The sequence below is a fragment of the Quercus lobata genome, chromosome 7 (assembly GCF_001633185.2).
Source record: "Quercus lobata isolate SW786 chromosome 7, ValleyOak3.0 Primary Assembly, whole genome shotgun sequence".
NCBI classification, from domain to species: Eukaryota; Viridiplantae; Streptophyta; class Magnoliopsida; order Fagales; family Fagaceae; genus Quercus; species Quercus lobata.
The window spans coordinates 27,954,775-27,972,772 of NC_044910.1; the positions used below are offsets into that span (position 1 = coordinate 27,954,775).

At 39.6% G+C, this 17,998-nt stretch overlaps 1 protein-coding gene across 1 annotated transcript; it reads right to left on the minus strand.

Annotated features, from left to right (window-relative positions):
- Positions 1 to 308: 308 nt before the first annotated feature.
- Positions 309 to 1,358, minus strand: LOC115951836. The gene has a single exon (XM_031068974.1). The coding sequence runs from the start codon at positions 1,356 to 1,358 to the stop codon at positions 309 to 311; it is 1,050 nt and encodes a 349-aa protein (XP_030924834.1).
- Positions 1,359 to 17,998: the final 16,640 nt, after the last annotated feature.

Genomic DNA, 17,998 nt, shown 5'->3' on the forward strand with positions numbered 1-17,998 from the left:
TCCTTTGGGTAGGCCTTGTTCAGGTCTGTGAAGTCCATGCACATCCTCCATTTCCCATTTGTCTTCTTCACAAAGACGACATTTGCCTGCTAGTCCGGGTAGTAGACCTCGTGGATGAAGCCCGCTGTTAATAGTTTATTTACTTCGTCCATGATCGCCTGGTTTCGTTCTGGAGCAAACACTCGTCGTCTCTACTGGACGAGCTTTTTCTCGAGGTCAACATTTAACTTGTGTTGGATGATCTCTATGGATATGCCTGGCATGTCCTTGTGGCTCTAGGCGAAGATGCCCAGGTTTTCCTTAAGAAGTTAGACTAGTTTCTTCTTCATGTTTGTACTCATGGTCATCCCTATTCTTGTAGTCTTCGTTGGCTCTCCGTTTACCAGCTCTATAGTTTTCAGGGCTTCCTCCTTCTCCTCTTCTTTTTCCTTAATCATCCATGTGTGGTTTTTTTTTTTTGCAACCAACACTGCTTGGTAGCACTCCTTAGCCAATACTTGATCTCCTTTTACTTCACCTACACCATTTTCCATTGGAAACTTTACCTTTAGGCAATAAGTGGATGTGGCTTCCTTCCAAAGATTAAGTGTGGGTCTCCCGATGATCACATTGTATGAGAAGGGGTAATCTACTACTAGGAAGTCTAACTGACAAGTCAATTGTCGCGGATAAGACCCCACCATGACTGTCAACATCATTATGCCTTTGGAATACACCCTATCTCCATTGAAGCTGACGAAAGAGGACTCAAAAGGGCGCAGCCTTCCTGGATCCAACTTTTGCTGTTGAAAAGCAAAGAGGTAGATGATGTCTGCAGAGCTACCATTATCCACGAGGATTCTCCTGGTGTTGAACCCTTCTATCATAAGCATTATGACCAAGGGGTCGTCATGTGGCTGCTTCACTCCTCTGACGTCTTCTTTTGAGAAAAACATGTCCCTGTCCGTCTGTCTTTGCTTCAAGGGTGGTGTCCTATGGATGTTGTTCACCTGCCTCTGATATGATTTCTTGAAGGATCTGAACGACCCACCTGTGATCGTCTTTATCTCCTCGATCATACTTGATGGACGTTGGGATACGTGGTCTTCATCCCTTGGTGAGACTTCGCGCTTGTCCTTGTCATCATCCTTGGACCTGCTGGGCTCTCCCTTCTTTACAAACCTCTGCAACTTCCATTTTCGTATGAGTTCCTTTATCTGCTCCTTCAGGTCCCTACAATCTTCCGTGTAGTGGCAGTGATCCTTTTGGAAACAATAATATCTTTTCTTATCACGTACATTGGGTGATGAATGTAATGGCCTTGGCCATTTGAAGTAGTGCTTATCTTTAATTTGTGCCAGAATTTTGTCAACAGGCATAATTAAAGGAGTGAATTTTACCGTTCGAGGAGCTTTATCGTCTTTCCTCTTACTCTCGTCGCTATTTTGACAATCTGTACGCTCCCTTTTTCGTCCTCTCTAATCATCTTCCTTCCTTCCCTTCTCATTGGACTTCTCTACATCTTTTATCGCTACTAGGGCGTCTTCGGTGTTCATGTATTTCTACACCTTCAAAAGCATCTCTGCCATCGTCTTTGGGGGATTCTTCATGAGTGAGATCACGAACTCCCTAGACTTCAATCCAACTTTAAAGGTTGTTAATTGCACCTTGTCATCAGCTTCGTCGACCTCTAAAGTTTCTCGAGTGAAACGTTTCACTTACGACCTCAGGGTCTCCTTTTCTCCTTGTCTAAAGGGTAAGTAAGTGGTCTACTGGCCTTCTCGAGCGTTGTCCCTTGACAAAGTGGCGTAAGAAGGAATTGCCCAACTACTCAAAGCTATCGATGGACGATGTTGGTAACTTCGTGAACCACTCCCTCGTAGCTCCTTTGAAAGTGGTGGGGAAAGAGTAGCACAGTATTTCATCAGGAGGTTATTGAAGGCCCAGGGTCATCTTGAAAGTGTTAAGGTGATCTAGAGGGTCTTTCAGTCTATCGAACGATTCAAGTTGTGGTAGGCAAAATTTCAACGGCACTAGGCATTCCAGGACTACCGACGTGAAGGGTGAATCCATCGTCCTGACCCTTCTATCCAGGCTTCGATCCATTTTTCCCTTAATGGCATTTCTTAGCTCGTCCATTTCCTTTCTCATTTTCCGGAGAAGATCCGAACTTGGTCCTTTTGGATTGGCTGGTCTTTGACAGTCATTCCTTCTCTGACTATCTCCATCGTCCTCTTGGTTGGTCCTAGACTGGTTTTCCTCTTGCTAAAGTCACAGCCTCATCTCCTGGTTCTGTCTGGTAAGCTCTTCAACACTAGTTATAAATGTCTGGATTTGTAGGGCCAGTGCTGCAGAATCTTGGTTAGACTCCATCTGAACCTGGGAATTGAGTGGAACTATGCTTTCGGACCTAAGTACGAAAATTTCGTTCCCCACAAACGGTGCCAAACTGATGGTGTGAAAATCCTCAGCAATACAAGTTCGTCCAAATGAAGCAAAGACCTCGTGCTGTACCTATGGGTGTGGTGAAGAGCCTTCCTCAGGTGGTCACCGATGTAGTGCCTGTCACAGAGTCTTCGATGATAAAGTCAGTATATAGCAACTCTTTAGGAAGCAAGAAAACTTGGAATATCAGAGTTACGTGTGCTAATAAAATTTGAGTGTGTATATATTGCTTCATAGTTTCTAGTCGTTGGGATCTTAATTGTGGCTTTAGAGCTCATTTCGTAACTCCTCATTACTTATTAATGTGGGTTTTGATGAGTTACCAACAGTTTGACAGCTAATCGGTAACTGTCCAAGGCATTGAAGCTTCTCATTAATGGTTTGCTTTTCCTTGTCCATGCCGTGGCTAGGTAAACAGAGGTATTTGATGAGGTCGTCTGGGCAAGAGAGTTCGTTGGTCCCATCAATGTGTATTTAACGGTTTACACCCAAGTAACTCAGTGTTGGTTTTCAAAAATATTTAACAGTTTACACATAAATTAATATCACAATGGGTCCTCAAGTGTTACACTTTAAATTTTAGATGGGCTTGTGTTTTATGGAGAAACCATAGGGGGAGGGGGAGGTTTTATATCTTCACTTAATCTGTTTACAACCTAAAATCACAACCTTTTTCTCTTTCACAAAACATTATTTTTCAATGATATATTTTTATAATGTATTAATGTGGTAAGTTATTATTGATACAACATCACTTTCATTTGTAAGGGGTAAAATTCTCTTGCAAAAAGGGGAATTATACAAAGGATACCAATTAAGCAAGTTGTCAAGCATTAAAGTCCACCTAAATCAAACCTACACAAATCAAGCAACCTATAATTTTGTTATGATCCTAGTGTCCCACATGGATATGGATTAAGTATAAGGTTAACCATATATTTATAAGTTTTTGGGCACCCTCCTCTTATAAGTTGGTTTTCAAGGATGAGTTCTACCCCTGAGTTTATAACATTTGGTATTAAAGCCAACTACCACTCAGAGTAATCGAGCTTAGCTCATTGAGTATGAGATCAAATGAGTTGCGGCTTTGTGGTCAAATCCTGAAAGGGGCGACCTAGATACTAGATTAAAATAACTGATAAGTGAGTGGAGCCATTAAAAAAGAAAGGGCTACCATTGGGTTAATGTCACTAGAGTGAGTCGTCGTGGACGTCGACTACGAAGTGTGGTGATATGTTATGATTCTAGTGTCTCACATGGATTAAGTATAAGTTTAATCGTGTGTTTATAAGCTCTTGGGCACCCTTCCCTTGCAAGTTGGTTTTCAAGGGTGAGTTCTATCCTTGGGTTTATAACATTTGGTATCAGAGCCAACCACCACTTTGAGTAATCAGGCGTAGCTCATTGAGTATGGAATCAAATGAGTTGCGGCTTTGTGGTTGGATCCCTAAGGGGGCAACCTAGAGGCTAGATTAAAAAAACTTATAGGTGAGTGGAGCCACTAAAAGAGAAAAGGCTACCATCGGGTCAATGTCGCTAAAGTGAGCCATCATGGGCGTCAGCTGCAGAGCGTGATGGTATGTTATGGTCCTAGTATCCCACATGGATTAAGTATAAGTTTAGCCATGTGTTTATAAACTCTTGGACATCCTCCCCTTGCAAGCCAGTTTTCAAGGGTGAGTTATAGGTTTGTAATAAATTCCTAGGCTTATAATCAACCAAAGAGCTTGGTCAGAGGTACTTTGAAAATTAAGTTATTGCTAAGATTTTTGGAGAACGAAAATATGGAAAAATTTTTTATGAACATGCCTCATCTTTCCAAACTGGGAGGGTATTTATAGGTTTTTCTTGGGCCGATTTAGTGACAATTTCCCCATAAATTGAGGATTCTGATAATGCACCATCCCTTCAGGTCAGTTAAAGAGACTAGCTCTTAGGGTTCTTGCCTTGATATTGTGTACAATAGAGACTTTCTCCTATTGCATTTAACCCAAAAGAAGTGGCGATCAGTCAGGTAATAAATTTTGACTTGATAGGTACAAAAACTTTCCTTCAGCTCATATACCAAGCAATAAGAGAGTTCAGTCACCAAACAAGGGAATTTCATGGTGATTCTCAGCCTTTTGGTTGTGCTTCTATTATGAAGGTTCCATTTGATTCGACATAAAAACATTTTGTCCTCATTTTTAAACATTTGGCACAACAGGAAAAAACTTGATCAACCTGAAATCATTTTCATTGATTAAAAAACACATCTTTGGGGACTATAAATGCTTACACCTTTAAATAAGTGCAAAATATTCCCCCCCCCCCCCCCAAAAAAATCATTTCTCTCAAGAAAAATAACCCTTATAACCTCCAAAATAACAAAAATATTATTAAAATCTCCCAAATGACCAAAATTAGATGTGACAAACTAGTCTGGTCAAGTTGGGTTCCATCCATCCATCACCGCATCACACTAGGCAATATGTTTTTCCCTTTACACCCTCAAAAATCTTTCTTTCTGTTGGGTTTTGTGGAGCCTAGTTGTGTTTGATCCGGTTGACGACTCGACCTGATCCGAATAATGTTACGTGATTTTTTAATGGAAGATTTTCTGAGGCTTAGTCCATGGAGCGGAGTGTGGAAATTACATGGAATCCCAACTTGATTTATTTTTGACAAAAATCAAGGAAACTCTTTTTAAAAATTTGTTTCGCTAAAAAATTAGAATACTTTATTTCAATATGTAATATGAAGATTGCAATGCCACGTCTCTCCAGTTATAAAGTATAAGGAATCAAAATACATCGTCTTGCAATCTAAAAAATGAAAATTACTTGAATAAGTGAGTATATATCCTTTGATCTAAGATCAAAAGCTAAGTGGTGGGATAAGAAGGCGTTAGACACCTACCTTGTTAAATCCGATAATCGATCTCTTAGGACTTAATAGCCAATAACAATTTACGGCACCCAACAATCATTCAAAATACTAAAGAAAAAAGAAAAGAAGAGAAAAACACATTTCTATGTCCATCACATATTCAAAGAAAGCACAAAACATCATGAGTTGATTATTGAAACTGATTTACCACTCCCTCTTAGGTTGGACCAATGAAACTGAATTGATTAAATATTCATTTTGAGGGACCAATCAAGATCAAGTCCATTTCAACTCCATTTCAAGATTACTCCTCAAAAACCTCATCAAAAGTTTTTTATTTTTATTTTTTAAAGTTTGCTAAAAAAAATGAGAATTAAGCTTTGGTCTAGCTTGAATAAAGGACAATTTCACTCATGAAGGTCCAACATATTGTGAATTTTATGCTATATCAACTCCATAAGTCTTCTCTTAAAAAAAAAAAAAAAAAAAACCCTCCATAATTCTATAATAGTGTAAAATGACCTTTTTACTTTTGGCCTTGTGTAATAATAATTTTGTCCTAGTTTTAAGATTTTTAATCAAAATATAGCATGCATTTGGAGTTTTTAGATATACCCTGGTCTGAAAGAGATCATGATCCACCACATTCCGTAAGAAGCATATAAATTTTGTGAGGTCAGAAGGTTGACAATGCGATTGGGAGGGATTCTAAAACACGTCAAATTAATTAATTTTTCATTAGCTAGAACCAAATAAAGCTTATGAATAATGATGCTTTGTCGTTTTAAGTTAGTCATGCTTACCATGAAACGGAAGCATCGTAGACAATAAAGATGATGTTGACAAACTTTTCGTGATATCAATCTCCATCCACGATTTTTATATTTTTAAAACATGGAAATAACATAACTAGTAAGATTGGTGGATCGTGGAAATATCCTATCCTTATGGAGAAATAATGTTTAGTTTCTCAATCAAAAAATTTATTAAAAAAACAAAAATTTTATTTTTTTAAATACAAGGTAGAAATTTTATTCTAACATAATTTAAGTGTGTATATGTGTGAAACTTTTCTAATCGGAGATTTGAATCCGGATCTTTGCTCTCCACATTCTACAAATACCTATACTTGTAAAATAACCATCGTGTCAAAAGTGTGCAGTGATATAATAAAAAAATTTAAAAAAAAAAGTTTTCTAAATGATTCAATAACGTAAAGAACCCTTCTCCTTGTGCTTACTCAAAAGTCAAAATATTAATGACAAATTACATAACAGTGCACGTAACTTTAGCACTTCTTGATTCAACGGTTCAATTGCTTTCATCAAACGTTTGGATGAGATGAAAGAGAATAAAAAATGCTGAGAGAATAGAAATATATATAAATAAATATATATATATATATATGTTTTTCACTGTGTGTTTTGTAGAGGATGAAAAAGCGGGAGAATTGAGAGTAAATTATGATTATGTCCTCGTTATTAAAAATAAAATTATGAAAAAATTGGTGCAATTTTGACATTTTACCTTCCTAAAGAGAGAAAACTCTCCACCCCTTATTTTTCCTTCCACTCTATTTTCTCTCATTACCAAACAAACAAACAAAAAAAAGGCATTTTCTCTTATATGTTCCCTCTCCTATTTTCCATCATCTCTAAAACACTTTCAACCGAACAAACATTTATGCGAATATAATTTTTTGCACCTTCATGTATTTGGTGGTATAAAAAAGAAATAGATCAAGGGAATTTTATCTCTTAATTTCTCTTATTTAACTTGATACGAGATAGAGTTGTTTTGCACTAAAATTTTATAAAAATAATTATATTTCACATCAAGCTAAATAAGGAAGTCAAAAGATAGTTTTCCAACTCATTTCAAGATTGCTAGCAAATATAAGAAAATGAGATAGTTTTAAAATATTTTGAAATACCATTTAATAAAAATAATTGATTTTAGAATTAGGGAACAAAATTTTCTTTTTCTTTTTTCTAGGAAGAGTCTTATGTTTGATCACCTTGTTTATCAACATTAGTAATAGTAACATTATGTATATAAAAAAAAAGTAATAGTAACATTAATTCTTGGCAATGGTCCTAAGATATTTATTTTGAATCATTTAGGTTTGAAAGTTGCTGCAATAACCGTGTCAATTACCAAAATTGACATCTCTTCATGCACAAAATGCTTGGAGATTTAGGAGGAAAAATGTTTGAACTGCGGGATTAGCAACATATTGTAACTATTTTTTTTTAAAAAAAAAACACCCAAAATGACACATTTTATGGTTAGATGTCTTTTTATTCCTAATGCACCATATTTACTCTCTTTCATATTTTGGTCAAACCAATGTTAAGAGGGAAAATATTTTTTCCATTCAGGTTTGAGGAAATGACACTTCACTCCAAACCTCAAGGGAGAAAAGTGTAATTACCAAAAAAAAAAAAAAATGTAAATATATTGTATAATGACAAAAACACCATGCAAGGTTGGCTAAACACATTTTGGGCCTAATGCAACAATTTAAACTGGAGTCTCCTCTTATTTTTTAATATTATTTGAATAATATTTATATTTTTGACAATTTTCATTTAAAAAATATTTTTCTTACTTTTTAAGATACAAAATTACTACTGTAGGGCGTAAATGACTTATGGGCCAAGCCGAGGAGGATTATGGCTCAAGTTCAACAAAATAGACTTTGGGTACCGCCGAGGGTAGTTCAGTCCTCGGCGGACCCAAAGTTCCCCCTCGTAAAGAAGGGTAAAAACGGTATAAAACTGAAACTCGGAAAAAAGATCTAAAATATCCGGGGAAAGCTGCTGTTATTATCATTTAATGCTCTGAACCTGATAGAGCCGCAGTCTTTAGCTTTTACAACCACCCCCAACGACTTTGAATATGGGCTGATGGGACAAGTATCAATTTTGGAAAGATTGACCCTATACGTGGACGAAGGACAATGAACACAGGCGAATATAAAAGGAAAAAGAAGTAACCTAAGGAGGGGTTTGGGAAAAATGGCCAGAAACCAGAGCCTCCCAACCCACCTCCAGGAGAAAGACTCCAGGGGTGAAGGAAAACCGAAACTTGTATGTACACCACGAAAAGCCCACCGCCTGTCAACCAAGGCCTAGCCTTCCAAACCCACGCTCTACAAATGATATTGTTAGGGGCCTTTTCACGCGCGAACCCGACACTGTTACGGTCCGCCACGAATCGCGTCCTTACAATTGGCGCCGTCTATGGGAAGGGCTTGTGTGTTGGTATAGGAAGTGGGCCGGTAGAGTTTCTTCGTTATATCTAACCGTTAGTTATAAAATTCTAGTATAAAGTTCCGTTAGGAACTACGTTTCTTGATTAGGGGCTTGGTTGAGAAGCTAACTCCCTTAAGGCCAAGGTCCCCCATAAAGAGCAAACTAGGCACTTTGTAACGTTAACTGTATGGATAAACTCTAGGGGCTTGGCTGAGGAGCTAACTCCCCTAAGGCCAAGATCCCGCACAAAGAGAAAACTAGGTTTTGGACAGAACCAAGGCATTGTATGGTCCTCAGACCCAAGCCTCAGGGGAAACCAACTACCTGGATGTGGAAAACTAGGTTTTGGACAGAACCAAGGCATTGCATGGTCCTCAGACCCAAGCCTCAGGGGAAACCAACTACCTGGATGTAATGAAAACTAGGTTTTGGACAGAACCAAGGCATTGCATGGTCCTCAGACCCAAGCCTCAGGGGAAACCAACTACCTGGATGTGGAAAACTAGGTTTTGGACAGAACCAAGGCATTGTATGGTCCTCAGACCCAAGCCTCAGGGGAAACCAACTACCTGGATGTGGAAAACTAGGTTTTGGACAGAACCAAGGCATTGCATGGTCCTCGGACCCAAGCTCAGGGGAAACCAACTACCTGGATGTGGAAAACTAGGTTTTGGACAGAACCAAGGCATTGCATGGTCCTCGACCCAAGCCTCAGGGGAAACCAACTACCTGGATGTGGAAAACTAGGTTTTGGACAGAACCAAGGCATTGCATGGTCCTCGGACCAAGCCTCAGGGGAAACCAACTACCTGGATGTGGAAAACTAGGTTTTGGACAGAACCAAGGCATTGCATAGTCCTCGGACTCAAGCCTCAGGGGAAACCAACTACCTGGATGTAATGAAAACTAGGTTTTGGACAGAACCAAGGCATTGCATGGTCCTCAGACCCAAGCCTCAGGGGAAACCAACTACCTGGATGTAATGAAAACTAGGTTTTGGACAGAACCAAGGCATTGCATGGTCCTCGGACCCAAGCCTCAGGGGAAACCAACTACCTGGATGTAATGAAAACTAGGTTTTGGACAGAACCAAGGCATTGCATGGTCCTCGGACCCAAGCCTCAGGGGAAACCAACTACCTGGATGTGGAAAACTAGGTTTTGGACAGAACCAAGGCATTGTATGGTCCTCGACCCAAGCCTCAGGGGAAACCAACTACCTGGTGTAATGAAAACTAGGTTTTGGACAGAACCAAGGCATTGCATGGTCCTCGGACCCAAGCCTCAGGGGAAACCAACTACCTGGATGTGAAAACTAGGTTTTGGACAGAACCAAGGCATTGCATGGTCCTCGGACCCAAGCCTCAGGGGAAACCAACTACCTGGATGTAATGAAAACTAGGTTTTGGACAGAACCAAGGCATTGCATGGTCCTCGGACCCAAGCCTCAGGGGAAACCAACTACTTGGATGAGGAATCAACTATTTAAAGAAAAAACTATGGCCTGTAAACCTCGAAATCCCTCCGAAGAGAACTCCGCGTTAGCAGACGGGTTAATACCTTGATTGCGCGGATTCCTCGGCCTACTCTCGGACCCCCAGTATCAAAGGGGTTGGTGCGATACGGTGCAACATATTACCCCAAAAGCACAACCAAAGTCCCTCGCTACCTAGTTACCCTTTTAGACGAATTATTTAGAGGTTATCGTTCTCGGACATTGGTCTAGCATGCATCACGTAGTACTCAGCGCTTATCCCGGTTAGTTCCAAGAATTTAACTTATTGGAAGTTACCATTGCTGTACTTGATAATATTTGTGAGTTTAAATTAGTAGGAACCTGTGTTAAAGCATTTTTTCTGCCTGGAATATCCTTAAGGGTAGGCTTGCATTTAATGTTCATGCATAAAGTAGTTGTTATGGAGAAGAAAGATGTGTATGGAGAAGTAGACACATATTTTATTAAGACAAAGGAACAGTACAGTGTACAATGAAAAGCTGAAACAAGCTTACACTAAAGCTGACTGCATAAGTAAAGGAAAATACAAGCGAGTGGAGAGAAGGCCGTGGGGACAGCTCAGAGGAGAGGTTGGCTACTGCGCCGAGTTATTGTCTAAGGAAACCATTCCTCCATGCTTTTGCACGCCCGTAACTCAGGCAGCAAAAGAACCTGACCTCAGGCTAACACCATCTACAGAAAAGGTGCAGGGAGCCGGAAGTCGGGAAGCCCCCGCAAAAATCTGCCTGCCACAAAGTAGACAGTGCTGATGGTGGAAATCCCTTTTTCTGACATACCAAAAATCGGGCATGACCAGAACCTGCTTCGGATTTTGACTAAAAGAGGGAGGAATACCATCTTCCCTCCATCAAGACGGAGGACTGGCTTGAATCTGTGCCATCCTTGTCCATACCATATCACCTTGAGGATTCGGTGCCTCTGGAGCGCGCGGAGACCTTTCATCCCTATCCAAGCCTCAGACATCTTGCTTTGGGGCAGTGGCACTAGGGAGAGGGATCGCGGATATCGAAGAAATATAGTTCTGAAGGGAAAGGGAGAGTTCATGTGCAAGTGAGGTGATCCCCTATCCCATTTATACCCAGAAGTAAACCGGTGGCATTTAATTCGCGCAGCGTCCCAAGGAACGCTACAGACAAAACGTCTCTGGCTCGATTTCCAACGTCGTCTGCAACCCTGAGATTAAAAGAGTTTCGAGAAGGTGCACCTCGAACATTGGGACGCCAAAAGGTACCGCGTGGTCAAAGGTTATGGTAACACCTCTTAATTTGTGGGCCCAGTAAATCAGCGGCCCAGGCCCATCCAGCATATGGGCCCAGGGACAGAACCAAGGCCTTGCATGGTCCTCGGACTCAAGCCTGTGGGGAAACCAAGTACAAAGAATTATAAAAATTACAAGTTTTTGGGACAGAACCAAGGCCTTGCATGGTCCTCGGACTCAAGCCTGTGGGGAAACCAAGTACAAAGAATTATAAAAATTACAAGTTTTTGGACAGAACCAAGGCCTTGCATGGTCCTCGGACTCAAGCCTGTGGGGAAACCAAGTACAAAGAATTATAAAAATTACAGGTTTTAGACAGAGCCTAGGTCTTGCGTGGTCCTCGGACTCAAGCCTATGGGGAAACCAACTACTTGGGTAAGTAAAGATTTGAATTTCGTAAGATGGGCTACTTGATAAAAACGTTAAGTCACTTCGTCTACGGCTTAAACACCATAAAAGGTTAAGGCCAATAAAGGGGTAAGGAAGATGGTGGGACGCCTCAGCATTTAATCGTATAAGAGGGCTATTCATTTGGCGGGGGATATGTCCTCGGACGGTTATTTCTCACACGGCATCAAGCCTTCGTTTTTCACCTCGGCTAGCATGGGGTAAGTATTACTCTTCGTTGGTCGGCCTTATTAGGCCAGGCATTTCTATTAAAGTTATGGCGACGTCTTTTTATTATCAAGTCTTTTGGTCTTAGTCGTCATTGATTTAGATGCTATATAATCGTGTCAAGCAGCATTTGTAGATCTAAAAAAAAAAATAGGAACGAAATATGCGAAATAAGGTAGACAACAACCTTTATTAATATGAAAAATTGTTACAACATACAAAAAGGGGCTCAAACGAGCCTATACAAAATGTGAACTGCCTAAGCAACCATTACATCTGTAGTACAGAAAAGTAAACTGTCAAGCGTCTTTTAAACTCGTCTTCAAAGTTTCTCCAATCCCTGCCTCATTGATGCTCATACTGAGAGAGGGACTCACTTTAAAAAAGAAAATGAATAAAGAAGATGGAGGACATGAGTAAAGAAGGAGGAGAAGAGGAGAGAGAAATGAAGAGACAAAGGGAGGAACAAAAGATAGAAAAGAAACAGCATCAGGGCGGAACTGGTGCTGGGAAGACTATAAGAGGAAGGCGGAGGAGGGCACCAAGGAGCAAAAGAGGGAGAAACAGAAGCACTTAGCCCCTGTCTCAGCCCTGACTCCTAACACGCCGGTGCCATATTAGGTACGCTCGTGAGGAGCCGGATGGTAACGATCTTGGGTGTTCTCGACTCAGTCACGTCGAAAGTTTGACGTGACGAGTCCCTGCTTCGGATTTTGACTGAAAGAAGGATGAGGTTGATTTTGAGTCTTCGCCATCCTTGTCCCGATCGAGCCATGATAAGCTTTATCGGAACGTGGCGTTTTTGGGAGGGGTGGGGCTTTTGCATCCCTTGTTGTTATGGTAAAGTATTTTACGATTAGGTGTATAAACCAGCGAGTAAACCGAATCCTAAGGGAGACTAAGTATTCCAGAGTCACAGGGGGATGAAAAGGGATTTTTGGTAAAAACAATAACCTCCTCCTGTCCTATTTATACAGAGGGCGGAGCGGGGGGCATTTAATGGGTTCAGATCTCCAAAGGAATCAGCAAACCCAAACACGCCGGTTCCACTTCCCCACCCCATCAAAATAAACCGTCGAATTAAAAGTAGTCTCGTAAATAGTAATTATTCAAAGCTCGTTTTGGATGCCCCAAACAATGAGAACGCTTCAAGCGCGAAATTAAAAACTATCTCGTAGACCGGTGAATCTCTTGGGCATATGAGGAACCGCCAGCGTGTTTAAATAGGCCGAGTGGATTGGGCCACAGGAAGAGGTTTGGCGTCACCAAAACCCCCCTGTCCAGCCCAGAGGTTGGACAGCCGGGTTTTGAGGGGCTAATGTAGGGCGTAAATGACTTATGGGCCAAGCCGAGGAGGATTATGGCCCAAGTTCAACAAAATAGACTTTGGGTACCGCCGAGGGTAGTTCAGTCCTCGGCGGACCCAAAGTTCCCCCTCGTAAAGAAGGGTAAAAACGGTATAAAACTGAAACTCGGAAAAAAGATCTAAAATATCCGGGGAAAGCTGCTGTTATTATCATTTAATGCTCTGAACCTGATAGAGCCGCAGTCTTTAGCTTTTACAACCACTCCCAACGACTTTGAATATGGGCTGATGGGACAAGTATCAATTTTGGAAAGATTGACCCTATACGTGGACGAAGGACAATGAACACAGGCGAATATAAAAGGAAAAAGAAGTAACCTAAGGAGGGGGTTGGGAAAAATGGCCAGAAACCAGAGCCTCCCAACCCACCTCCAGGAGAAAGACTCCAGGGGTGAAGGAAAACCGAAACTTGTATGTACACCACGAAAAGCCCACCGCCTGTCAACCAAGGCCTAGCCTTCCAAACCCACGCTCTACAAATGATATTGTTAGGGGCCTTTTCACGCGCGAACCCGACACTGTTACGGTCCGCCACGAATCGCGTCCTTACAACTACTAATTATGTTTTTGTGTTCAATTGGTAATATGACTAATCCACTTAATCTCACTTGTGACATAGTCAATCTTAAACATGATTTATCAATTTTAATTTCAAAAAACTCATTTTTGCAAAAACAACTATAACATGTATTGTTAGTAATATTTTGTAAGGGATACATGCATTAGAAAAAGAATCTAACATTTTTTATATAATTTAATACCTTAATGGGAGAATTTTCATCTATTTGTAAAACTTATTAAAAAAAATTAATTATGAAAATAATAAAAATCATGAGTATCAAAATAAATATCATGTTTCAGATAGTCATTGTCTATTTTGACAATATTAAAATTTAGGATTGGACATTGGAGGTAAGTAATTGATTTATTAGGAAAACTTATTTATGATTTTAATTTTGATAGAGTCAAAAAAAAAAAAAAAAAGTTCTCTACACCTTCCATGAGTTTTGGAGATTAAAATTTTTGACACTCTTAAACTATATACTCCTCCTAAGTAATTTTTAGTTACTTTTGAAACACATAGAAAAATACTTCCTCATCTCACATTTTAAAATGGGGTCCATTTATTAAATTCATAATAGGATTTATCATGAATATGAGAAGAGATAACATAATTTTTCAATGGATTTTAGGACACACATTAATTTTTATTTTTGAAATTTTTTTTTCGAGAATTAAAAAAGTAATGACAATTTTTTCAATTCTTAAAAAAATATTTCAAAAAATAGAAAGTTTAATATGTGCTCTAACCGAACCCTTTTTCAGTACCCTTATAATACCCAAAGAATTTTCTATCCCTTCCCTTTCCCTTCATCCAAACTAACGGTAAAGATTGAGGTTGAGCCGCCTGACACCATGCAGCACAGATAAGTCGGCAGCTCAACTGTCTATTTGTTTTGGTCAGACTTCTCACTTCTTTCGGTTTGTTCAACGACCGTCGTTTTCTGTAATCATTATTGCGGGCGTGTCGGTATCACTACTCAAACTCAATGGTCGGCGCTAGGCCGCTAGCTAATGAAATTTGTGCGATAAAGAACACAGGCGGGGTTGATTAGCGTAAAAGAAGTTATAATATTTTGTAATTCTCAAAAACTCCATGAATCCTTTTTTTTATTATATAGATCCAGGTTCTTTTGAACAATGTATGGTTATTTAAAAAACCATTCATTTGTATCTGTAATCACATTTATCTAATTATCTCTCTCTCTTTTTTCGTTTTTACTAGAATAATCACGGTTTTCAATTAGGGAGGCCTAAACCAATCCAATCATACCTTAAAATCAGCAAATAATCATCAAAATATTAAAAACCTATTCAAAAAGCTAACACCGGGTCTGTAAATTAATGTTGATTGTTGACTACTGTAAGCTTTTTTTTTTTTTTCTTCCTTGAAAAAAGATTTTAAAATAAAAGGAAATATGCAATTGTAAAATCGAAACAATATGCATTTTTCGCTAGACTATGAGCTACCCTATTGCCGTTTCTCTTAATATGAGAATACAACAATCTTACATAACTATTAGCAACCCTTTTCATATCGTCTATCAGCAAACCTGTTGGAGATAAGTTACACTCCGCTGATTTCAAAGCTTTAATCAGACCGAGAGAGAATCCCCTTCAAGAATAGCACTTTAGAAACCCAATTCAAGCGCAAAGGACACAGCCTTCAGAGCAGCCAACACCTCAACCTCCTCAGGCTTATAAGCTTGATGGATTTTTTTTGAGCAAGAAGCCAACACAGCTCCATTATTATCTTGGATTACCACTCCAATTCCCAACTAATTAGATTCACTGAAAATAGCGCCATCAAAGTTTATTTTCACCAAACCAGCTTGCGGACTTCTCCATCTTGAGCCCTCAATACTGCTGTCTGTAACCTGCACTTCAGTATTCTGCAGATTAGCTCTAAATTGTGCCAGTTTTTGCTTCGCTTGTTCAGCCACTTGATGGAGCGGAACAACTTGTTGGTTCACACGAGCTTTATTTATTTGATTCCACACCATCCAAGCAGTATAAGCAAACAACTCTAGTGACTTTCTTTCTACAATCAGCCATGACAATAGCTTTTTCACATTTGTAAACTCAACCTCAGACCTGAAACACCATTCTTCACGATCACCCCAAACCACTTCCAACTCCGAGCATGACCAAAGAGCATGCTCGGACTCCTCCACAATAGAAAGACACCTCTCACAGATTGGGATAGCTGTAATTTTCCTCTTCATCAACACTTGTTTTGTAGGAAGAGCATTACAACATGCTCGCCAAAGGAAATTTTTAATTTTTGGTGGAACTTGCAGCTGCCATATCTCTTTCTAGACCTGTTTATCACGAATTGGTGGGACTTTTTGGCTTGCTTCCATCTCTGATTCTTGTTTGAGGAACATATAACCGGACTTGCATATGTAGTGACTCGATGTGGAGTATGGCCAATACAAGGTGTCCTCAGTTGCAACTCAGCTAAGAGGAATCTTCTTGATTAACTCAGCATCCTCTTCCACAAATAAATCATCAATCAACTCCTCATTCAATTTTCTTGTGTTTGGGTCTATGAGCAAATCAACCATATGATTTTCAAAACTCTCTAATGGACAAGTTGGCTACCTTGGAGGGTGTTTTCTTGGCAGCCAACGTTACTGCCATATATTAATTTTTTCTCCACTTCCAATCCTCCAAATTGCCCCCCTTTGAATAATGTCTCTCCCCCTAAAGATACTCTTCCAAGCATAGGAACCCAACCTTGAATCGGCAGCCTCCACTATTGAAGAATTTGGGAAGAAGCGAGCTTTAAATACCTTATAAAAGAGTGAGGTCTTATTATGCAGGAGTCGCCAAGCTTGCTTTACTAAAAGAGAGTCATTGAATAAAGGACTCAATCTCACCAAGACTTCTTAATAAGGGACTCAATCTCATTACACAAACTTACTGGCAATTTATAGCATCCTATAGTGTAAGTAGGGATAGCTTGAATAATTGCCTTTAAGAGTACTTCCCTTCCGACTTGGGAGAGTAATTTTGCTTCCCACCCTTGAAGTTTCCTCCAAACCTTCTCCTTTATATAATTAAAACTCTATTTTTTCCCTTTACCAACTAGAGAGGGCAGCCCAAGGTATTTCTCATAGTGCATGATTTCCGGCACCCCCAATTTCACCTTTATTTCGTGCTTGACTTCTTCCAGTATAGAGTTGCTAAAGAACAAAGAGGCCTTGCTTCTATTTACTTTTTGTCCCAAGGCTTCCTTATACTTGTTTAGTAAGTCCATCACCTTCTCACACTCTTCCATTGTAGCCCTGCAAAAAATAAGACTATCATCTGCGAAGAACAGATGTGTTAGTTTAGGGCCTCTCCTACAAAGGGAGTAGCTATGGATATCGCCTTGTAATTCAGCCTTTTTAATCAACCCATTCAGCCCTTCTGTACAAAGAAGGAATAAGAAAGGGGAAAGTGGGTCTCCTTACCTAATCCCCCTTGTAGGAAAATCATCCCACATGGTTTTCCATTCACCAAAACAGAATATGAAACTGTTTTCACACAACTCATCACAAGGTTTATCCACCTCTCCCTAAAACCAATCTTCCTCATTATCCCCTCTAAATAATACCACTCCACTCGGTTATAAGCCTTACTCATATCTAGTTTTAGTGCCATATACCCACATGAGCCCTCCTTATACTTCTTCATACTATGTAAGGTTTCAAAAGCCACCAAAATGTTATCCGAAATTAATCTTATATTTTGTTGGTGAGTGCAACCTACACTATAAAAAATTGGACCTATAGTGGCGTTGTGACGTTTGTGAAACGCCACTATAGGCTCATTTGGGCTACCACAAGAAACATGAGAAATAGAATCATAATTAAAAAGAATTGAATTGATTCTCTCAAGGTGAGATGGGAATTCTAACTCAAAGCATCAATGTGAACAGGAATTAAATGTCATTGTGACTCATGAGAACTTCTCAAGTTAAATCTACTAATACCAATCTAATTATCGTGTAAGTTTATTTATGTTTAACTCTACTTTTTTTTTTAATGCTTAGAAAATTTGCATGGCTATTAGTTATTGAATTTAGAGAATATCCTTGTGGTGATTATGTAAGGCTTAAAGCACAATATTTTATACAAAATTTTTATA

Bases quoted from the DNA above. Each gene is read 5' to 3' on its own strand.
- LOC115951836 (XM_031068974.1), bottom strand. From the start codon at position 1,358: ATGCCTGTTGACAAAATTCTGGCACAAATTAAAGATAAGCACTACTTC.